The 24,956-nt window shown below is 40.8% G+C and overlaps 1 protein-coding gene and 1 pseudogene across 1 annotated transcript in view; one reads left to right on the top strand and one right to left on the bottom strand.

Annotated features, from left to right (window-relative positions):
- Window positions 1–24,550, bottom strand: part of GRAMD1C (GRAM domain containing 1C) — a 106,479-nt gene extending 81,929 nt beyond the window's left edge. The window contains exons 1-2 of the mRNA XM_054483008.2: window positions 24,468–24,550; window positions 18,651–18,797 (exon numbers count right to left, since the gene is read on the bottom strand). Coding sequence (XP_054338983.1) covers window positions 18,651–18,797; window positions 24,468–24,494 — 174 coding nt within the window. The 5' untranslated portion in view covers window positions 24,495–24,550. The remainder of the gene's footprint in view (window positions 1–18,650; window positions 18,798–24,467) is intronic.
- Window positions 13,327–13,854, top strand: LOC129033885 (small ribosomal subunit protein eS10-like; annotated as a pseudogene).
- Window positions 24,551–24,956: the final 406 nt, after the last annotated feature.

Here is a 24,956-nt window from a genome sequence, read left to right as displayed (position 1 = left end):
CTACAGGCACCAGTGTGCAACTGCAACTCATGACAGAAGTGATGTGGGCTGCACCTAGCAAAATCATGGAGGAAGAGCTGCCTGAGGCCCGAGTTCCATACCAACAAGGCACTTACTTTAAAAAATTGAGATATAATTCACATGCTATAGAATTCATCCTTTTGCAATGTACAAGTCAGTGATTTTGGTATACTCACAAAACTGTGCAATCATCACCACTATATAATTCCAGAAAACTTTTATCATGCTGAAAAGAAATCCTATACCCATTAGCAGTTACTCTCCCTTTCCCCCTCCACCCAGGTCCTAACAACACTAATCTACTTTCTGTCTCTATGGATTTGCTAATTCTGGAAATTTCATATTAATGGAACAGACACAAAGGCCCACAATAGTGCAATCAATGATATGCACTCTTGTGGCCCTTTGTGTCTGTAGCCTATCACTCAGCATTATGTAGGTATTCAAGGTTCATCTATGTTGCAGCATGAATCATTACTTCATTCTAGCTTATGGATGAATAATAATTCATTATACAAATATACTACATTTTATCTATGCATTCATCAATTGATTAATGTTCGGGTTGTTTCAACTTTTTGCTTATTATGAATAATGCTGTTATGAATATTCATGTAAAAATGTTTATGTGAACATATTTAAATTCTCTGGGGTATATATCTAAGAGAAGAATTGCTGGGTCATATAGTAACTCTGTTTAAATTTTTAGGAAGTGCCAAACTATTTTCCAAAATGCCTGTACCATTTTACATTCCCACCAGCAATGTATGAGAGTTTTAACTTTTCCACATCCTCACCAAATCTAATCTCTGTCTTTCTTATTACAGCCATCTGAATGGGTGTAAAATGGCATTCCCATTGTGTTGCAGGAAGTCAGGAACCCCAAACGGAGGGACCAGCGGAAGCCATGGCAGAAGAACATAAATTGTGAAGACTTCATGGACATTTATTAGTCCCCCAAATTAATACTTTTATAATTTCTTATGCCTGTCTTTACTGCAATCTCTGAACATAAATTGTGAAGATTTCATGGACATTTATCACTTCCCCAATCAATACCGTTGTGATTTCCTATGCCTGTCTTTACTTTAATCTCTTAATCCCATCATTTTCGTAAACTGAGGAGGATGTATGTCGCCTCAGGACCCTGTGATGATTGCGTTAACTGCACAAATTGTTTGTAGAGCATGTGTGTTTGAACAATATGAAATCTGGGCACCTTGAAAAAAGAACAGGATAACAGCAATGTTCAGGAAACAAGAGAGATAACCTTAAACTCTGACTGCCAGTGAGCCGGGTGGAACAGAGCCATATTTCTCTTCTTTCAAAAGCAAATGGGAGAAATATTACTGAATTCTTTTTCTCAGCAAGGAACATCCCTGAGAAAGAGAATGTGTCCCTGAGGGTAGGCCTCTGAAATGGTCGCTTTAGGGGTGGCTGTCTTTTACGGTCGCAGCTGTAGGGATGAAATAAGCCCCAGTCTTCGGTAGTGCTCCCAGGCTCATTATGACGAGGAAATTCCCGCCTAATAAATTTTGGTCAGACCGGTTGTCTGCTCTCAAACCCTGTCCCCTGATAAGACGTTATCAATGACAATGCGTGCCGAAACTTCATTAGCAATTCTAATTTCACCCGGTCCTGTGGTCCTGTGATCTCGCCCTGCCTCCATTTGCCTTGTGATATTCTATTACCTTGTGAAGCACGTGATCTCTGTGACCCACCCCCTATTCGAATGTACACTCCCTCCTCTTTGAAAATCACTAATAAAAACTTGCTGGTTTTACGGCTCGGGGGCATCACAGAATCTACTGACATGGGATGTCTCCCCTGGACGCCCAGCTTTAAAATTTCTCTCTTTTGTACTCTGTCCCTTTATTTCTCAGACCGGCCGACACTTAGGGAAAATAGAAAAGAACCTTTGTGACTATCAGGGGCAGGTTCCCCCAATACCATTGTAGTCCTGATTTACATTTACCTCATAACTATTGATGTTGGACATGTTTTCATGTGTTTATTGGGTATTTGTATACCTCTGGAGAAATGTCTATTAACATTTTGGCCATTTTTAATTGGTTTGTATTTTTATTATTGAGCTATGTAAGAGTTCTTTACACATTCTAGTACAAGTCCCTTATCCAATATTTTCAGATATTTTCTCATTCTGTGGGTGATCTTTTCATTTTCTTAATGAACTCCTTGAAGCACATAAATTTTTATTTTTTATTTTTTAGAAATGGGGTCTCACTTTGTTGCCCAGGATGGAGGGCAGTGGCTATCCACAGGCACGATCATAGCACAGTGCAGCCTCAAACTCCTGGCCTCAAGCGAACTCCCACTTCAGCCTCCTAAGTAGCTGGGAAGACAGGTACACACCACCAAACATGGCTCTAATTTTAATGAGGTCCAATTTATCTATTTTTTCTTCTGTCACTTGAGATTTTCATGTCATATCTAAGAAACTATTGCCTAATCCAAAGTTCATGAAGATTTAAACCTATGTTTTCTTCTAAGAGTTTTAGTTTTAGCTCTTACATGTAAGTCTATGATAAATTTCAAGTTGATTCATGTATATGGTGTGAAGTGAGGGTCCAAATTCATTCCTTTGCATGTGTATATCTAGTTGTATCATTTGTGGAAAAGACTAATCTTTCCCTCATTAAATTGTTTTGACACTCAAAAATCAATTTATCATAAACTTAAGGGTTTATTTCTGAACTCCCAATTCTACTCCATTAACACATAAGTCTATTTTTTTCTTTTTCCTTTTTTTTTTTTTTTTTTTTTTTAAAGACAGAGTTTCGCTGTTGTTCCCCAGGCTGTAGTGCAATAGCATGATCTCAGCTCACTGCAACCTCTGCCTCCCGGGTTCAAGCGATTCTCCTGCCTCAGCGTCCTGAGTAGCTGGGATTACAGGTGCCCACCACCAAGCCCAGCTAATTTTTTATATTTTTAGTAGAGATGGCTTTCACCATGTTAGCCAGGTTGGTCTTGAACTCCTGACCTCAGGTGATCTGCCTGCCTTGGCCTCCCAAAGTGCTGGAATTACAGGTGTGAGGACTGCGCCTGGCCCATAAGTCTATTTTTATGCCAATCCCCACTATCTTGATTATTATAGCTTTGTAGTAATCCTTGAAATTGGGAAGTGTACATCTTCCAATTTCATTCTTTTTCAAGATTATTTTGGCTATTCTGGGTCCTTTGCATATCCAGAGGAGCTTGGGTACTGCTTGTCCATTTTTACAAAAAAATCTATTTGAATTTTGATATGATAGTGTTGAATCTGTATATTAGTCTGAGGAGTATTGCCATCATTAACAACATTAAGCTTCCCAATCCATGAATATGGCATGTCTTTCCAATTATTAATGTCTTTTTAAATGTCTTTCAGTAAAGTTTTGTTGTTTTCAGTATACAAGTATTACATCCCCATTTTGGCCGAGTGCAGTGGCTCCCAGCACTTTGGGAGGCCGAGGCAGGCAGATCATGAGGTCAGGAGTTTGAGACCAGTCTGACCAACATGGTGAAACCCTGTCTCCACTAAAAATACAAAAATTAGCTGGGCGTGGTGTCACACGCCTGTAATCCCAGCTACTCAGGCGGCTGAGGCAAGAGAATTGCTTGAACCCAGGAGGCAGAAGTTGCAGTGAGCCAAGATTGCGTCACTACACTCCAGCCTGGGTGAAAGAGTGAGACTCCATGTCAAAAAATAAAAATAAAAAAAATTTTTTTAAAAATTATTCCTATTTTATTCATTTGATAGCACTGTAAATGGAATTGTTTTCTTAATTTCATGTTAAGGATGTTCACTGCCAGTGTACAGAATTACAATTAGTTTTGGTTTTGGAATCAAGGTATTACTGGCCTCACAGAATAATCTGGGAAGTACTGCCTCCTTTTCTGTTTTTTTTTTGAAAGAGTTTTTGAAGGATTTGTGTTCATTCTTCTTTAAACATCTGATAGAATATACCAATAAAGTCACCTGGTCCTGAGCTTTTCTTCGTGAAAAGTTAGTTGCTGTTGTTGTCATTTTAGTTTTGGGGATCGAGGGTTTCTTTGGTTTTTGTTTTTTCACTAATTCAATCTATTTCCTTGTCATAGGTCTATTAAGATTTTCTCTTTCTTCTTGAGTCTGTTTCAGTAATTTGTGTATTTTGTGGAAATATGCCTAATCTAGGTTCTCTAAGGTATTTCAAATGCATATTAAAACCTAATAATATCAACTGTCCTGGAACATTACCAAAATAGACTATATACTCGGCCATACCTCAAGAAATTTGAGAGAAATGAAACCATACAGTGTATATTTTCTGACTATAATGAAATCAAACTAGAAATCAATAATAGAAAAATAGCTCAAAATCTCCAAACACTTGGAAACTAAACAACACACCTCTAGATAATCCATCTAGAGTCAAGGGTCAAAGAGAAAGTCTCAAGGGAAATAAAATAACACACTGAACTGATGAAAATTAAAACCTTAATGTAACATATCAAAATTTGTGGGACACAGCTAAAGATGAGAGAGAAATTTATAGCACTAAATGCCCACATTAGAAAAAAAGGAAAAGTCTGAAATAATCTAAGCATCCAACTCAAGAACTTAGAAGTGAAAGAGTAAAATATAAAATAAACCCAAAACAATAAAAAGTAAATAAAAAAGAGCAGAAACTAGTGAAACTGAAACAAAAATAATGGAGAATATCAATAAAACAAAGAGCTGATTCTTTAAAAATAATAAAATTGATAAAACCTCTAGCAAGACTGACAAAAAAGAGTGAAAGAAGACACGAACTACCAATATCAGGAATAAAAGAGGGTCAGTACTGTAAACCCTACAGAACTCAAAAGGATATAGCAAAATACTATAAAGAACTCTACACATGTAATGAGGCTGGGCACAGTGGCTCACACCTGTAATCTTAGCACTTTGGGAAGCCAAGGAGGACGGGTCACCTAAGGTCAGGAGTTTGAGACCAGCCTGGTCAACATGGTAAAACCCCATCTCTACTAAAAATACAAAATCCCAGCTACTAAAAATACAAAAGTAGCTGGGAGGCCGGGCGCAGTGGCTCACACCTGTAATTCCAGCACTTTGGGAAGACAAGGCAGGTGGGTCACAAGGTCAGGAGATGGAGACCATCCTGGCCAACATGGTGAAACCCTGTCTCTACTAAAATACAAAAAATTAGCCAGGTGTGGTGGAGTAAGCCTGTAGTCTCAGCTACTTGGGAGGCTAAGGCAGGGGAATCACTTGAACCTGGGAGGTGGGGGTTGCAGTGAGCCGAGATCGAACCACTGCACTCCAGCCTGGCAACAGATTAAGACTCTGTCTCGAAAAAAAAAAAAAAAAAGTAGCTGGGATTACAGGCATACACCTGTAATCCCAGATACTTGGGAGGCTGAGGCAGGAGAATCACTTGAACCTGGGAGGTGGAGGCTGCAGTGAGCTGAGATCGTGCCAGTGCACTCCAGCCTGGGCAACAGAGTGAGACTCCATCTCAAAAACAAAACAAAAGAACTCTACATATGTAAATATGACAACTTAGAAGAAATGGATTGATTATCAAAAAACACAAACTACCATTAAATATTAAGGAAATTAAGTTCACAATTTAAAATTTCCCAAGGAAGAAATCTCCAGGCCCAGATAGTTTTACTGGAGAATTCTACAAAACACTAAAAAAATTAATTATATACAATCTCTCCAAAAAACAGAACAAGAGGGAACACTTCCCAATTCATTTATGAAGCTGGTATTACCCCAATACCAAACCAGATAAAGACATTAGAAAAAATAGAAAATTACAGAACAATATCCCTCATGTATATAGATATAAAAATCCTTAACAAAATATTAGCAAATACAATTCAGCCATAAATAAAAAGAATTATATAACATGACCAAGTGGAGTTTATTCCAGCATCCAAGGCTGGTTCAATATTAAAAAAATCAGTCAATCAATGTAACCCACCATATGAACATGCTTTTAAAAATTACACAGTCATATCACTTGATATAGGAATAATATTTGACAAAATTCAACGTCCATTTGTGATAAAAACTCTTTTTTTTTTTGAGACAGAGTCTCACTCTGTCACCCAGGCTGGAGTGCAGTGGCATGATCTCAGCTCACTGCAACTTCCACTCCCCCAGTTTAAGCAATTCTTCGCCTCAGCCTCCTGAGTAGCTGGGATTACAGGCGCGTGCCACCACGCCTGGCTAATTTTTTGTATTTTTAGTAGAGACGGGGTTTCACCATCTTGGCCAGGCTTGTCTTGAATTCCTGACCTCGTGATCCACCTGCCTTGGCCTCCCAAAGTGCTGGGAATACAGACGTGAGCCACCACACCCAGCCAAAAAATCTTAAAAAATAGGAATACAGGCTGGATGCGGTGGCTCATGCCTGTAATCCTAGCACTTTGGGAGGCCAAGGCAGGCGGATCACGAGGTCAGGCGATCGAGACCATCCTGGCTAACACGGTGAAACCCCATCTCTACTAAAAATACAAAAAATTACCCGGGCATGGTGGCAGGCGCCTGTAGTCCCAGCTACTCAGGAGGCTGAGGCAGGAGAATGGCATGAACCCGGGAGGCGGAGCTTGCAGTGAGCCGAGATCATGCCACTGCACCCCAGCCTGGGCGACAGAGCAAAACTCCATCTCAAAAAAAAAAAAAAAAAAGGAATATAAGAGAACTTCCTGAATTTGATTAAGAGCATCTACGAAATACCTATAGTTTAAAAAATACCTTAATGATAAAAGCCTTAATGATTTCCTCACAAGATCAGAAAAAAGGCAGGAATGTCCACTCTCCCCGTTCTTATTAAACATAGTGCTGGAAGATTCAGCCAGTGCAATTGAGTTTTTGGTTGTTTTTTGTTTGTTTGTTTTGTTTTGTTTTGTTAAGGAAATAAAAGGCATACAGGGCTGAGCATGGTGGCTCATGCCTATAATGCTAGCTTTTTGGGATGCCAAGGCAGGGGGATCACTTGAGCTCAGGAGTTCAAGACCAGCCTGGGCAACATGGTGAAACCCCATCTCTACTAAAAATACAAAAATTAGCCGAGTACAGTAGCACATGCCTATAGTCCTAACCACTCAGGAGGCTGAGGCTGAGGCAGGAGGATCTCTGAGCCTAGGAGATGGAGGTTGCAGTGAGCCGAGATTATACCACAGCACTCCAGTCTGGGCAACAGAGCCAGATCTATCTTTAAAAAAAAAAAAAAGGCAGCTGGGCACAGTGGCTCACGCCTGTAATCCCAACATTTTGGGATGCTGAGGCAGGCGGATCACTTGAGGTCAGGAGTTTGCGACCAGCCTGGCCAACATGGAGAAACCTGACTCTGCCAAAAATACAAAAATTAGCCGGGCATGGTGGCACACACCTGTAATCCCAGCTACTCCAAAGGCTCAGATGGGAGAATTGCTTGAACTCAGGAGGTGGAGGTTGCAGTGAGCTGAGATCGCACCACTGCACTCCAGCCTGGGCGGCAGAGCGGGACTCTGTCTCTAAATAAATAAATACACAAATACATAAACAAATAAATAAATCTGGAGAACAGACTAGCCGGGGGTAACGTAGGAGGTGGCAGTGGGAGGAAAGCGGCTATATTTATAAAAGGGTAACATGAGGAATTCCTGTTGTGATGAAAATGTTCTTGATTCTATCCATGTCAATATCTTAGTTGTGATATTGTACTATAGCTTCACGAGATGTTACTACTGGGGGAAATTGTTTAAAGGATACAGGGATCCCTATTATTTCTTAAAAAATGCATGTGACTCTACACTTACCTCTTTTACCGAGAAGTAAAAGAGAAAAAAAGTAAAAGAGGAGGAGGTTGATACAATCAGAATAAATGTGTTAATTCCAGCTGGGCGCGGTGGCTCACAGCCGTAATCCCAGCACTTTGGGAGGCCGAGGCGGGCAGATCCCCCGAGGTCAGGAGTTCGAGACCAGCCTGGCCAACATGTTGAAACCGCAACTCTACTAAAAATACAAAAATTAGCTCAGCTGGTGGCACGCGCCTGTAATTCCAGCTACTCGAGAGGCTGAGGCAGGAGAATCCCTAGAAACAGGGAGGCAGAGGTTGTAGTGAGCCGAGATCACACCACTGCACTCCAGCCGGGGTGACAGAGCAAGGCTCTGCCTCAAAAAAAAAGACTTTTTAAAGTGTTATTTCTATGTGAGAGGGGAAAATGTTTACAGCTGATTCAGAGGTCAATACACCACACCATTTTCCCCTTCCTCCAACCACTTACCTTTAGGCCATTTTACTTACTAACATCTTCTCCGGAGAAATAATGCAATTAAAATCATTTAATTATTTTTTTTTCTTTTTTTTTCTTTTTTTTTTCTGAGACAGAGTCTCACTCTGTCACCCAGGCTGGAGTACAGTGGTGTGATCTCGGCTCACTGCAACCTCCATCTCCTGGGTTCAAGCAATTCTCCCACCTCAGCCTTCCGAGTAGCTGGGATTACAAGCACGCACCACCATGCTCAGCTTATTTTTTTTTATTTTTATTAGAGAGGGGGTTTTGCCATGTTGGCCAGGCTGATCTCGAACTCCTGGCCTCAAGTGATCTGCCTGCCTTGGCCTCCCAAAGTGCTGGGATTACAGGCATGAGCCACTGTGGCCAGCCAAAATCAATTATTGATCCAAGTATTACTAAGGTGACAGAAAGTCACTCTCCCATGTAGCTCATAGGATTCAGTGTCACTGTTTTTGTTTTGTTTTGTTTTGTGTTTTGTTTGTTTTTGAGACAGAGTTTTGATCTTGTTACCCAGGCTGGACTGCAATGGCGTGATCTCAACTCACCACAACCTCCACCTACTGGGTTCAAGCGATTCTCCTGCCTCAGCTTCCCAAGTAGCTGGGATTACAGGCATGTGCCACCACGCCCAGCTGATTTTGTATTTTTAGTAGAGACAGGGTTTCTCCATGTTGGTCAGGCTGGTCTCAAACTCCCGACCTCAGGTGATCCGCCCACCTCGGCCTCCCAAAGTGCTGGGATTACAAGTGTGAGCCACCACGCCCAGCTCAGTGTCACTGTTTTTATGTGCACAGATCATATCTAAGAAAGGTTTTTTGGAAAGGCAGGTAGAGCTAGAAATTTTGTATTATCTTAGATTTGTTTTTTATGTGCTATTTAAATATCTCATTGCCCTAGATGATCAAAGGGCTATACTTAGGTTGAAGACTTATTAAATATCCCAGTAACATATCACCATTCTAGTTAATTTCCATATTCTCTATGCCATTTATTAAATATGTTAATTTATTGGTAAAGCAATTTCTTAGTAGTTAAGTTTTTCCCCCAAAAGATTTTTTTCATGTTGATACGGTAATCTTTAAAGAAGTATATATGTTTTCAATGAAACATGAATTTTCTTCCTTTGGCCCTTCTTTAAACAACCATAAGTCAAATTTTACAAAAGAAGATTAGGACAACAGTCCAAAAGCTGGCACTTGTCAGGTTTTTGCCCTTAAATTGTACTTCTAATGACCTTAACAAGCCCCATCTTGCAAATCCAATGCCCAATTCTCAGGTTGCACCTAACTCAACCTAACACAGTAGATCATTGTCTTTGAAAGGCTTCCTTCACTTGCCTTTGAGGACACCACGCTTTTTAAGATTTTCTTCTATCTCTTAACCAAACCTCAGGCTTTTTTGCCACTTTCTGCTCCACCACCTGAAGTTTTGAACATTGGAGAGTCCACTTCTCTTCTCTATCCATATTTTCTCCCTAAGTGATCTCATCCAGTCTTCATAAGTCTGTCTTTAAGTATCATGCCTACTTGAAACTTCTCAATTTACTTCTGGCTCCAATCTCTCCCCTAAGATTTGAGTAGTATATTCAATAGCACACCTGACCTTTCTATCCATATATCAAACACGCATTGCCAACTCAATTACAAAAAAAAAAAAAAACTCTTGATTTCCCCACATGCCAGAACCTACTTCTCCCTCAGTCTTTTCTTCCCCTAAATGGCACTCCCATGTACCCAGTTGCACTGACCAGAAACCTAGGAATAATTATCCCTGATCTTTCTTGTTCCCTCACTCACCACATCAATCCCTTCAGCAGGCTATTTGTCAAGCAAGCCAATCTCATTCCAGCCTCAGAGCCTTTCCATAGAACACCACTGCGCTTTCCCTTCCCTTCCAGAATTCACTGGTGTTCTCCTTCTCTCACCCGCCCCCACCATTTAAGCCTCTCTCTAATGGCACTTCCTCAGAGAAGCTATTCCTGACCATCCTAATTAAAAATGCTACTCCCTTCCATGTTATTCTCTATACCTTTACATTCTTTTGTTGTCTTCATAGCTTCTATCACTACCTGACATAGTACATTTGGTTAGTTATATGCTGTCCGGCTCCCATTCTGTTGTCAGATCCAGAGTGGTAGAGAGGCTGTCCTGTTCACTTAGAACATTCTCGTGCATAGAAGACACTCTAATAAATGAATAAATAAGACCATTCCTTTCTTAATTCATGTATATCTACCTTTGCCACTTTTAAGATAATAATGTCTCTGCTCACATGCTCCTTAATTTATCCATGCGCAGCTCACTGCAATTCCTGATTATGAAGCCCTTCAACTTGAGTGAAAATCTTTCATGCACATTCTCTTTGAATATTGCCTCTTGCTCATTCTCTGTGTTCATCTTCTGAAACTGCTATAAGATTCGTAGCGGACTTCTCTACTATTCCCTTTACATCTTAAACTGCTCTCTTTCATACTTTCTTTATCTCTCAGTGATACAATTTGAGGAATTTCCTAATACGTATATATCTTTCAGTTTACTGATCTCTCTTTAGTTGCCATTTCCCAAGCCCACTGCATTCTTTAATTACGATTATTTCAGTGACCATATTTTTCATTTCTAGAAGTTGTATTTGATTATTTTTTCAAATCTGCCTGGTGTTCTTGAGAATTTCCTATCCATTTATACTACTTTTAATTCCTTCTATTGTCCTTACAATATCATATGACTTTTGTAGTCTTTATTTGGTATAATAGTTTTATTATCTGAAGTTTTGGAGGGTCAAATACGCTATTTATTGAATCTCTGCTCACTTACAGAGTACTAAATCCAAGCCCCAAAATTTCATGAGAGATGGACTACAGTTAGAGATGGATTATAGTTACATATTCTCAGGAGAAACTACCCCTACTCCCACCCTAAGCCCTGGCTTAGACAGACAAGTTTCCTTGTCTTCAACCTGTGGATGTAGTGGATTCTTTTCATCTGTATTTCACAGAGGGTATGGGAGTCAGGCTTTATAAAGAGTTCTCAGTTCCAGCTCATACAAGTTCAAGGTGCTATCTCCTATCTCCTATCACAACATAGCCATTAAAGCTGAGCAAATTCCTCAGGGGTACCTCAGCATTAGCTCATGGGCTTACAACTCTGGTAATCAGTTCCCTCTTTTTTTTTTTTTTACCCCTTAGGTATATTTCCCTCGCTGTTTTGTGAGCCAAGACATGCATTATTACAAAAAAGTTTGAAATATTTCATCCAGCATTGCCAGGTGCCCTTAGCAGAAGAGCATTTAAATAGTCCCCTTCTTGTATTGCCAGAAGTGTTGGTTTTTATTCCTTTACAATTAAACCTAAAACTGTTAAAAGATATCTAGGTTTATCGAGCAGTATCTAACTATACTTAAAATTTTTCAAATTGGATAAAATGTTTTTTTAATCCAACATAAATTAGAAAATGAGTTTATTCTTTTTTATCAGTCACCAAAGTAAAAATCTGAAATATCCTTTATAAGCTTGAATAAACTCAAGACATGTTGTTGTGGAGGACAACATGATTACAGGAAACCTATTCTCCCCAGTTGCCAAAGTATGTTACAAACATACTAATTAATCCTCTTGAGATTTTTTTTTAATAGTACAACATTAATTAATCCTTACTATGTATGTCTAAATCAGATTTGTGGCAAAAAAAAAAATCAGTTTTATCCCCCATTTCTAAGTAGAAAAATTTACCTGTAAATAATGTGAGTAGGATAAGTTACTGATAAAGTACAGAATAGACCGAGAGTGGTGGTACGCACCTCTCATCCCAGCTACTCAGGAGGCTGAGGCACGAGAATCGCTTGAGCCCAGGAGGCGGAGGTTGCAGTGAGCCGAGATCATGCCACTGCACTCCAGCCCGGCTGACAGAGTGAGACTGTGCCTCAAATAAATAAATAAATAAAGTACAGAATAAAGACTTCTGATTTTTTGCACAGTTAAAGAAAACTTGGCCAGGCACAGTGGTTCAGGCCTGCAATCCCAGCACTTTGGGAGGCTGAGGTGGATGGATCACCTGAGGTCAGGAGCTTGAGACCAGCCTGGCTCACATGGTGAAACCCCATCTCTACTAAAAATACAAAAATTAGCTCAGCTGTTGGCGTGCACCTGTAGTCCCAGCTACTCAGGAGGCTGAGGCAGGAGAATCACTTGAACCCAGGAGGCGGAGGCTGCAATGAGCTGAGATCACGGCGCTGCACTCCAGCCTGGGCAACAGAGTGAGACCATCTCAAAAAAAAAAAAAAAAATGAAAGAAATCTTGACTATTATCTAGAAAAATTCAAATATAAATATTTTCTATTAAAACCTAAGTATACTAGTTATTATTTGCATATATGTAGATAATGCTTGAAAATCTGTTTATTCTTAAAATGTTTTAAAATAAAAAAATAAAAGAAATAATCAATTCAAACTCTAATCTTTTTTAAAATTCTCCTACTCCATCTTTTTTTCTACTTCCCTTCCTAAATCAAAGACCTGAGGAATCTGAGATTTCCTATCTTCTTTATGCATAGTTTTCAAGATTTTCAAATAAACAATTATTCAAAGAGGAACACACAAAGGACCCCTGAGCAAACTTAATTTTAGTTATGCATTTCAGAAAACTTTACAAATCCCTCCAGTTTAAAAATACAACGATTAGCTAAATCTGCTATTGAAGTATAGGCCGGGTGCAGTGGCTCACGCCTGTAATCCCAGCACTTTGGGAGGCTGAGGCAGGCAGATCACAAGGTCAGGAGATCGAGACCATCTGGCTAACATGATGAAACCCTGTCTCTACTAAAAATACAAAAAATTAGCCGGGCGTGGTGGCACACGCCTGTAGTTCCAGCTACTCGGGAGGCTGAGGCAGGAGAATGGTGTGAACCCGGGAGGCAGAGTTTGCAATGAGCCGAGATCATGCCACTGCACTCCAGCCTGGGTGACAGAGCAAGACTCCATCTAAAAAAAATAAAAATAAAAAAATAAAAAAATAAAAAAAGTAAATATAGCCTTTCCAGCCCCAGCCCCGGACCCTATAGCCACGGAGATGTTGATGCCTAAGAAGAACCGCATTGCCATTTATGAACTCCTTTTTAAGGAGGGAGTCATGGTGGCCAAGAAGGACGTCCACATGCCTAAGCACCCGAGCTGGCAGACAAGAATGTGCCCAACCTTCATGTCATGAAGGCCATGCAGTCTCTCAAGTCCCGAGGCTACGTGAAGGTACAGTTTGCCTGGAGACATTTCTACTGGTACCTTACTAATGAGGGCATCCAGTATCTCCGTGATTATCTTCATCTGCCCCAGAGATTGTGCCTGCCACCCTACGCTGCAGCTGTCCAGAGACTGGCAGGCCTTGGCCTAAAGGTCTGGAGGGCGAGCGACCTGCAAGACTCACAAAAGGGGAAGCCGACAGAGATACCTACAGACGGAGTGCTATGCCCCCTGGTGCCAACAAGAAAGTCAAGGCTGGGGCTGGGTCAGCAACCGAATTCCAGTTTTAAGGCAGATTTGGTCGTGGACGTGGTCAGCCACCTCAGTAAAACTGGAGAGTATTATTTTCCATTGAATAAACTTACAGCAAAAAAAAAAAAAAAAGTAAGTATATACAATTGACAAATATTTTTAAAGAACTTAATATTAATGAAATATCAAAGCACAAAAGAATATTTAATATTAACTACCTTATCCAAAGCACTATTACTTCTATTAAAAAATCCCAGGTAAGTATGTCATCTTCTGCACACAATGAATAATCTCAAAGGCTATTTTCTACTCCCAAAAGTTGCTTACTCTGTATCACTAAAAGAAGTTGCACTAAATAAATGCATCTGCTGCAGATCTTTGTCTGCCTTGCCTCTGGGATCTTAATCCACATGGAATAAACTATTACTCTAGCCAAGAAGAAAGTAAGTCTTTTGTTTTAAGGGTTTTTTGGTTGCTTGTTTGTTTTACATTTTGTTATATATGTTTTTACTAAGATAATGGGCAAAAGCATAAATATTTGCCATTATTTTAAATTTCACTTCATCATTTCACATAATTTTTATTGTTTCATTAGGGTTTAAAAGGTAATAATAAAACTCATTTCTCACATACTAGAATTAAATATTTTATTTTATTTTATTGAGACAGTGTCTCTCTCTGTCGCCTAGCCTGGAGTGCAGTGGCATGATCACAGCGCACCATAACCTCAAATCCTGGACTCAAGCAATCCTTCCATGTCAGCCTCCCAAGTGGCTGGGACTACAGGTGCAAGCCACCACAGCCAGCTACTTTTTATTTTGTTTTGTTGAGACAGGGGTCTTACTATGTTGCTCAGGTTGGTCTCAAACTCCTGGCCTCAAGTGGTCCTCCCACCCTGGCCTCCCAAAGCGCTGGGATTATAAGCATGAGCCACAATGTCTGGCCCAATATTTTAAAATAAAAAAATAAAACAAATACAACAACTAAGATTCTTATCTTTATACTACAGAATTGAAATAGAAAATCTGAAAATCTGAAGCTGTTGCTCACTATCAATAGCCATGGAGAGTTAATTCTTATTATTTAAATTAGTCTTACTGTCAGAAAGGCACTTATTAGCCAATCTGTTAAACAGCATGAGGTTACTACTAATTCAAGACAGACTAGTGTTGTAATACCATGACCCAATCCCTGATTTTATAGGTGAGGTAACTGAGGTGAGACAGGTTATGTAACATACTCAAGATGACCACACTCTGAAATCACCAGATGCAGAGCAGAGACTCTATTCCAGATGTTTTGTTCCCAGTCTCCAATGTGTTCAATTACATCATGCTGCCCTCTAAATTCACTACTGTGGAACAACTGATTTAGCCAGGCTAGATCATATTAATTATTCTACATTAGTGAACTTCCCAGATCCCTGTAGCTTAACTCTTTAAATACCACTACTTTTTAAAGTTATCCATTCTTTTGCTAGAAACCTCTCTAAAGTGAAAAAGCACAACTCCAGATTCCTTGGGTATTCCAGTGAAATGGCTCTGACATCCCTAATTATTTGCTTATGTACCAGGTCATGTGCTTTATGAATACATTCCTGTTATGCTACTTGTCTTCCTTGTGTTTTGTTTTATTTTCATTTGTTTGTTTTAGAGACAGGATCTCACTATATTGCCTAGGCTGGATTCAAACTCCTGGGTTCGAGTGATCCCCTTTCTTAGGCCTCCTGAGCAGCTGGGACTACAGGCATGTGCTACAATGCCTGGCTTGTCTTCCTTGTGTTAATTTTAGACCCCTCAGTGAACTCCCCATCATATTTGTTTTTCTTCAATACCTACTTTATTTGGGGGAGAATGAAGAAAACAACAGCAACATGCTAGAGTTGTGGTAGATGTTGATGGATTTTAAATGGCAGAGAAAAAATGAATTATTTATTTTCCAGACTTTTAAAACACCATTTCTACCAGCTACAGCACTATTTAGAGTCAACTTAGCCGCACAGAGCTTTGGCCTCCACATTAAAAGGTCCAGGTTTCATTGCACATGCCATACTTTGAGGTTAGTCTTCATCTTGAACTTTGATATCAAATTAACTTTGAATGCTTTTATTGCCTAAGATATAACAGCATGGTTTCATATGTTATATTTTGGACAGACTGAGTTTTAAAAATGCAATTATTTTTCCTTTCATGCCTCTTGTAATGTTTTGAACAAACTTGAATGATGAAAGAGAATAAGAGCTATCAGTAAAAAAATTAAAAAGTAAAAAAAAAAGGTCTGGGTTTCTTCACTTTTTTCAAGTTTCTGCTATCATTTCTTGCTGGTATCTATGTGTTATTATCAACTAATTTCCCTACCTTCAATATCCTATTCAGTTTATTTAAGCTTATAAAAAATATAGCAAAAAATATATTAAAGAAACACCAAATGAAGATTTGAGGATCTCTCCTATTACCCGATATATCAGCGTGAACTCTGATTTAGCTACGTGGGGTCTTTTTTTTGTTTTTATTTGCTTCTGAGTTGTTGACCGTTCTGGTGTCTGGGTAACTGACCTGTAGAAAAGTCTGTAAAACTTATGAGATACTGTACTTCTCTTTAGGTCTATTCTATGTGAATTCATATACAACGTCCTTAAAATAAAGTGTTTGCAATCAGCTTAGGGGCCCAAACTGAGCCAAAGTAAACCTCTGACACTCTAAATCAGTGCTTCTCAAACTTTAATTTAAATGTAAATCACCTAAAAATCTTGTGAAAAATGAAGATTGTGATCCAGTAAGTCTGAGGTTGGGCCCAAGATTCTGCATTGCCAGCAGATGATGCCAAATCTGCTGGCCCCCATACGATACCTTTAGTAGCAAGGATCTAGAACACATCCCTCTTTTTTTCTCTCCTATTTCTAAATTATCTCATTCCTTTGCTTTTTCCTTTTATTGCATTACCATTTTTCTTGCTTTAAGTCTGTCAATAGTAACCACAGTAACTAGCCCTGTAGATAGTCCTTAAACCTATGAAGGTTCCCCAATCTAAAACATAAGCTATAAAAAAAATTAGTGCAGAGGCCGGGTGCAGTGGCTCATGCCTGTAATCCCAGCACTCTGGGAGGCCGAGGCAGGCGGATCACCTGAGGTCGGGAGTTCAAGACCAGCCTGGCCAACGTGATGAAACCCCGTCTCTACTAAAAATACAAAATTAGCTGGGTGTGGTGACAGGTGCCTGTAATCCCAGCTACTTGGGAGGCTGAGGCTGGAGAATCACTTGAACCCAGGAGGCAGAGGTTGCAATGACTGGAGATCGCACCATTGCACTCCGGCCTGGGTGACAAGAGCGAAACTCTGCCTCAAAAAAAAAAATTAGTGCAGAAAGGTCATAATACTACAATATTGTCATAAACCTTTTCTAAATGTGACCAAAAATAATACAGTCAATAGAGATGACATTATTTTTAGGATGTATTGTTATTTTTGTATATTTCTTAGCAATTAAACATTTTCCTTAGAAAATATTTCAAAAAAACTTATGATGTCACGTTTCTTAATAGGAAATCAAAACCTTTTAGTCACGTTAAGATTCAATAACTGAATCTTAAGATTCCAATGAACTGAACTGTTCATTCAATGAACTGAACAGTTCATTCCAATGAACTGAACAGTTAAGATTCCAATGAACTGAACTGCTAATTATGAACAGAATGATGGTACTTGTACTAATCTTTATAACCTGTTAATGAATCTTTTTTTAGCCTACTCTAAAATTACAAGAAAATCTGCTACCAAGGATACCTAATCCTCAAAAGATGAGATTTTTTTTTTTTTTTTTTGAGACAGATTCTCTCTCTGTTACCCAGGCTGGAGGGCAGTGGCGTGATCATGGCTCAATGCAGCCTCAATTTCCCAGGCTCAGGTGATCCTCCCACCTCAGCCTCCTGAGTAGCTGGGATGTAGCCTGTAGGCATGTGCCACCAGGCCTGGCTAATTTTTGTTTGTTTGTTTGTAGAGACTGGGTTTTGCCATGTTACCCAGGCTGGTCTCAAACTCCTGGGCTCAAGTAATCTGCCCACCTCAGCCTCTCAAAATGCTGGGATTACAGGCATGAGCTATTGTGCCCAGCCAAGAGATCAGCTTTCTAATGAACTAATTGGAACTATACATGCTTTACCATCCTACATAATTTTCACTTATAGTTGTATCATACCAGATTCTATCAAATCGTTCATAACTCTCATAGGAATTGCTAGATTTAGAATGAGTCCTTTAATATGATAAATGTTAGCATTTGTAACATACAGAAGTGTTTTTTTTTTCCAAAAAGACTCTAAGATCTTAACGTGCCTAATCAACAAGCAGTAGTCTCATTTTACAATGGGGAAACCTGAAGCACATCCAGATTACACAACCGAGTGAACACAATGGAAACAGAATATGTAGATTCTAACTTTAAAACCATCTTATAGTCATTATGCACTACAGGTTGAACATTGCTAAACTTTCTTTAGGTACAGGAATGAATTTTTTAAATCAAAATTATACAAAATAGCTGGCTTCTCAGTAACATTTAGAAATCTGGTTTCTATATAACGTTAGTCTCTTGACAATACAGTGAGCTACAGTGTTAGTGGAATCCACTTCTGTGGTGTAGTTTTCACACAAGGAAATTGAAGCAGATTAATTCCATTCCATTGAACCAGACAACAGTGCATTCTAGTGGTCAAAGGAGAGAATAATCAGAAATGTCTTTGGGACTTTGGACTAAAACTCAAACATCTAAAATCTAGAAGCTAAGAAGGAAATTTTACAAATACTATATGACTCCTTGCAGATTTAAAGAAAATTTGTATTCAAGATTAAAATAAAGAGGTAAAAAAAGAAATTACCCAAAAGCTCCAGTCACCACTCCAATTATGTAAATTTGGCCCCTGTTTTTTAACTACCACATTATTCTCTTCCACAGTTGGACTAGGATTTTCCTCTACATCTTCCTGTAACTCGGTGGCAAGGCTTGAATCCCCTTCATTCATCACCTGGAAACAAATATCAAACTATGTAAATTATTTATTGAGAAATGGCCATTTTAAAAAGAAAAAAGTTAATGTTCACAACATATACATTAATTTTAAAAGGGCAATATTTAAATGTTTCGAAGACAGTAATAAATATGTATTTGCTTCAATAGTTCATATAGTTATATATTTATTTTTATTTATTTTTTATTCTTATTTTATTTTCTTTAGAGACAGGGTCTCACTCTTTCACCCAGACTGGAGTGTAATGGCCCAATCATAGCTCACTGCAGCCTTGAACTCCTGGGCCAAAGCAATCTTCCTACCTCAGCCTCCAGAAATGCTGGGATTATAAGCATGAGCCACCTCACCCAGCCAAGTTCATACATTTATACATGCAACAAAGATTTTCCAACTACTATTATTTGCTAGGTAGTTTGGTTGGCACTAGGGATGCAAAGATGAATAAAACAAAGTCCTCCGTCTCTAGAAGTGCCCAGTCTGCTAGAGGAACAATAAATAATAAAAATACAATTTAATGGGAGTGCCCATTTGTACAACTATTTTGGAGAACAATTTGCAATGCCCAGTAGGAAAGAAGATAGACATATACTGCAACGCAGCAATTTAATATACACATAGAGTCAAGAATGTTTGTTAATACTATGAAAGTGGAAATAACCTCACTGTCCATCAATAGAGAAATTAGTAAATAAGCTCTGATTTATACAAACAATGGTGTTTAAACAAACGAATAAGATGTGCCAGCTGTGCGAGGTGGCTCATGCCTGTAATCCCAACACTTTGGGATCACTTGAGGCCAGGAGTTCAAGACCAGCCTGGCCAATATAATGAAACCCTGTCTCTGCTAAAAATACAAAAAATTAGCTGGCCTGTAGTCCCAGCTACTCAGAAGCTGAGGCAGTAGAATTGCTTGAACCCAGGAGGAGGAGGTTGCAGTGAGCCGAGATCACACCACTGCATGCCAGCCTGGGTGACAGAGCCAGACTCTGTCTCAAAAAAACACGGGCCCATCGGGTAATTGCTCAAGTAAGAGCACTCATCAGGGAGTTAAAAAAAAGAAAAAAGAGAATATGGAATAGGGGAGTAAGGAGGAGTAGCCATTATAAAAGCATATGGGCCAGGCACAGTGACTCATGCCTATAATCCCAGCACTCTGGGAGGCTGAGGCAGGAGGATCTCTTGAGCCCAGGAGTTTGAGACCAGCCTGGGCAACACAGTGAGACCCTGTCTCTATAAAAAATATCAAAAAATTTGCCAGGCATGGTGGCACGCGCCTATGGTCCCAGCTGTTCAGGAGGCTGAGATGGGAGGATTGCCTGAGCCTGGCAGGTCAAGACTGTAGTAAGCCATGATCACGCTACAGCACTCCAGCCTGGCCGGCAAAGCAAAACCCTGTCTCAAACAAACAAACAACAACAACAACAACAACAACAAAAACACAGCGTATGGTGGACCAGGATCCTTAAATACCTCTGCTGCTGCTGCTCCACTTAAGCTTGAGAGCTTGAGGTTCTTTTTTTTTTTTTTTTTTTTTTTTTTGAGACAGTCTTGCTCTGTCGCCCAGGCTCGAGTGCAGTGGCGCGATCTCGGCTCACTGCAACCTCTACCTCCCAGGTTCAAGCAATTTTCCTACCTCAGTCTCCCGAGTAGCTGGGATTACAAGTGTGCACCACCTCACCTGGCTAATTTTTGAATTTTTAGTAGAGATGGGGTTTCACCATGTTGGCCAGGCTGGTCACAAACTCCTGACCTCATGTGATCGGCCCGCCTAAGCCTCCCAAAGTGCTAGGATTAAAGGCATGAGCCACTGCACCTGGCCAAACTTGAGGTTCTTAAACCCTATAAATAACCATTGCCATGGGGGAAGCCCCTAACCATGATGATACTGATTTGAGGCTCTCTGGAGAAAGAAATTTGTAAACATGAGAGGGTAGAGAAGACCTCCTCCACCTGAAGTATATCCAGTAACCTCCAAAAAGAGAGGGAGAAACCAACAAACATGGATAGAAGGGGAGAAAACATACAACAGCAAAACAAAAACAAAAACAAAAAACTGAAACTGAAGTCCATAAACTGATCTAATGAAACATACAGAATTTAAAATAATTTATATAATAAAAGATAAAAGACTGGCTTTTGTGCCTCTACAACATAGGTTCTAAGTTAACTTCAACATCGGCTAAAATGCAGCAATTGGCAAATCTTCATGGCTTTAATCAATATTGGGTCTCAAATTACAGTTATACCTAGAGTTCCCACTAAATTTAAACAAGGTATCCCCTACAATCTTAGGAGTTATTCAACATAAAATAGACAACAAGTAGGTATGCCTCACTTTAACCATCAGAACTATTCCTTTGCCTAAATACTCCATGATGGTGGTATACATTGCCCTGAAATATCCTATTGTGGCCATGGACACTCTGACCCAATTAGTAATAAACTAAATTTAAATCAAGTCTTTAGAGCTTACAAATTGGCTTTCAAAGAAGTGGGACAACAGGCTGGGTATGTTGGCTCACACGTATAATCCCAACATTTTGGCAGACTGAGGCAGGAGGATCACTTCAGGCCAAGAGTATGGAGAACAAGCTGGGCAATATAGCAAGGCCCCCTCTCTACAAAAAATTTAAAGATTAGCCTGGCATAGTGGTACACACATGTAGTCCTAGCTACTTGGGAGGCTGAGGTGGGAGGACTGCCTGAGTCCAAGAGTTGGAGATCACAGTAAGTTGTGATTGCATCATTGTACTTCAGCCCAGGTGACAGAGCAAGACTCTGTCTCAAAATAAGCAAAACAGTGAGACCCCATGGACCACCACTCTCAATGCCCAGTTAAAATTATACAACCCAATATAAAACAAAACAGGGCCTTCAAGGACTGAAACTTGTTATGTAAGACCTACTTCAGCCAGGCACGGTAGCTCACACCTGTAATCTCAGCACTTTGGGAGGCCAAGCCAGGTGGATCACGAGGTCAGGAGTTCGAGACCAGCCTGACCAACATGGTAAAACTCCGTCTCAACTAAAAAAAAAATACAAAAATTAGCTGGGTGTAGTGGTACATGCCTGTAATCCCAGCTACTTGGGAGGCTGAGGCAGGAGAATTGCTTGAACTCGGGAGGTGGAGGTTGCGGTGAGCTGAGATTGTGCCACTGCACTCCAGCCTGGGTGACAGAGCAAGACTCTGTCTCACAAAAAAAAAAAAGAAAGAAAGAAGTACTTTGTGAAAGTAATTATCCCTACTGCTTCTCCATTTAACAGCCCAGTTTGGCCTGTTAAACTTGATAAGAATGAATGGTACCTCATGGTTCATTACTGCATCCTCGATGATGTCATTTTACCCAGGAAGGCCCCTATACCCAATATTATTGAAATTACTGACTATTCAGTCCACAACTAGTAAATATTTTGCTGTGATAGATTTGGCTAATATGTTCTGTTCAGTGTCTCTTTCAACACCTCCTCAGCCATAGTTGGTCTTCACCTCCAGAGAGACATAATATCTCCTTACCTGGCTAACCATATAGAGTACGCAGTCTTGCCATCATACACAACCTTTACAGGAAAGATCTTAACTGCATCAAATTTTCTCCAGGAGCACAAGTATAACATTCCATTGATGACATCCTCCCCTGAGGACAGTCTTTTGACATACTCACAAAGGAGCTCACAAAAGGAGGATGGGCCATTGTGCCACACATCGTGTAGGGCCTACCATCTTGGTTAAATTTCTGAAAATAATTTGGTCTCTGTCACCCAGGCTGGAGTGCAATGGCACAAACAGGGGTCACTGCAGTCTCAACCTCCTGTGCTCAAGTGATCTTTCCTATCACTTCCTATCTTCAGCCTCCCAAGTACTAGGACTACAGGCGCCACACAATCATACCCAGTTAATTTTTTTTTTTTTTTAGTAGATACAGGGTCTTTGCCCAGGCTGGTCTCAAATTCCTGTCCTCAAGCGATACTTCTTTCTGCCTTGGCCTCCCAAAGTGCTAGAATTACAGGCATGAGCCACTGCACTGGGCCACAATGGCTGACTTAAATTCAAATTCAAATTCAAATGGTGCATGTCAGTCATCAAACATCAAGGGTGAATTATCACAAGTCTCAGTCTACTTTGTTTGCCTCACCCTCCTTCTTCCTCTTCTGTACCTCATCTGGGTAAGCTAATAAGAAAGCCTGGGTGCTCCTCTCTTCATCTTGGGTGAGAAATTCAAGTAATCCCCTGTCTGCATACAGGACCTCTCACCCTGGCCCCACTCCCTAACCCTAACCAGAAAAAAAGACCTGGAACCAGTTTTTTCCTGCGGCTCTCTTAAGCCATTTTAGTGCTGCTTGAGAGGCCTGTCTTGCTCTCCCCAGAGACCTTAATTATGTAAGTAAAAGACTTTTTCAGGGCCGGGCACGGTGGTGGCTCAAGCCTGTAATCCCAGCATTTTGGGAGGCCGAGGCGGGCAGATCATGAGGTCAGGAGTTCAAGACCATCCTGGCTAACACGGTGAAACCTCGTCTCTACTAAAAACACAAAAAATTAGCCAGGTGTGGTGGCGGATGCCTATAGTTCCAGCTACTGGGGAGGCTGAGGCAGGAGAATGGCGTGAACCCGGGAGGCAGAGCTTGTAGTGAGCCGAGATTGCGCCACCACACTCCACCCTCATGGTGTGTGTGTGGCATCATCAGTTTCTACACCTGAATCAAACTTGGGGTGGGGGTCCATTCTGGCTTTCTGGGGTGGCTACAGTAGATTCCTGTCTCTCTGACTTATTAGCTGTGTGGTCCTTAGCAAAGTCAATCTCTGTACATCTGTTCCTTAACTCTACAATAGAGGAAATTATTTTATCTCTATTCTAGACAATAAGCTTATTGAGAGCAGGGATCATGTCTGTGTTAATCACCATCTAATCCCGAACACCCAGTGCCAGGGACATAACTGAATCAGTGACTGATTGGGTTCATGAATATCCAGCTTGACTATTTCATAGTAATGTTTTTCAAATCAAGTGAAATAACACTCATTCATTTGTTCATTCAACATTTGTGTACCTCCACCAATCTGTAAACTATAACGCTCTTCAGAAGATATAGCACTGACCGCAGTTCTCTAAAAGTAAAATACATACACACAAACCAATGTAGAAGGAGGACGGTGTTCAGAAACGCAGGCGCCCGTCCAACAAAAGCGGGGTTTCATCCTGAATATTAATAAGCACGCTTTCCGTTTTGTCAAATAAGGTAGTAAACAAATAAAACTAGATTAGTTGAAATCAAAAACTTGGCTGACAGCACAGTGATTTAAACTATCCGGACCCTTGCAACAGGGCTGAGAATGAAAGGAAGGGGGCAAGGCTGGAAAAACGTGACAGTGGGTCAGAATCACGACCATGGGGCCTGGGGCTGAGACATCCGCACCAGGACATTTCCGGACCAAATTCAAGCCCTCAACGCCCACAGGGAAGCAAATGTCCCCACCACCGCCCGTAGGGAAACGGCTCGCAGAGGCACAGGAAACCGTTTCCTCGGTAACAACTTTCCGTATTACTCCAAAGAGCACGAAGAAAAGGGAAGGGAGGGATTAACTGTAATCTGAGAAGGTTCAAGCAATCACCGTGAGAGAAAGTCGGGTAAAGCCACAGATGGGAACCTGCCCCAGCAAGGCCCGCTTACCTGGCGGACAGTCGGAGCGCCCTCCATCGCGGCTCCCTCCGCCGCGCGGCACCGCCCCGCGCGCACCGCCCCGCGCGCACCGCCCCGCGCGCACCGCCCCGCGCGCACCGCCCCGCGCGCACCTCCAGCGCGCGCTGCGAGCTACAGGCTCTGCGCGCCTCCTCCGCCGGCCCTCCGAGTACTTCCAGCCGCAACTCCTTGCGCCCTCCGGCGGCCGTGAAGGATTCCTGACGATGGGTGTTACTGGGTTAGCCTGGAGGCTTGTCTTTCTAAGGGTCACAGTGAGCCTTCCCTATTCCCAACCTCAAACTACTGTGCCTCCCAGGAGAGGGCGTACCCTGCTCCAATGTGCGAAAAGTGAATTGCTCGGGAAACTTTTTTTTCTTTTCTTTTCTTTTTTTTGGGACGGAGTTTCGCTCTTGTTCCTCAGGCTGGATGGAGTGCCAAGGCCCCGTCTCGGCTAAATGCAACCTCCGCCTCCCAGTTCAA

This window comes from Pongo pygmaeus, chromosome 2, assembly GCF_028885625.2.
Source record: "Pongo pygmaeus isolate AG05252 chromosome 2, NHGRI_mPonPyg2-v2.0_pri, whole genome shotgun sequence".
NCBI lineage: Eukaryota > Metazoa > Chordata > Mammalia > Primates > Hominidae > Pongo > Pongo pygmaeus.
Note: the sequence above shows the minus strand (reverse complement) of the source record. Positions and strands in the feature narration are given on the sequence as shown.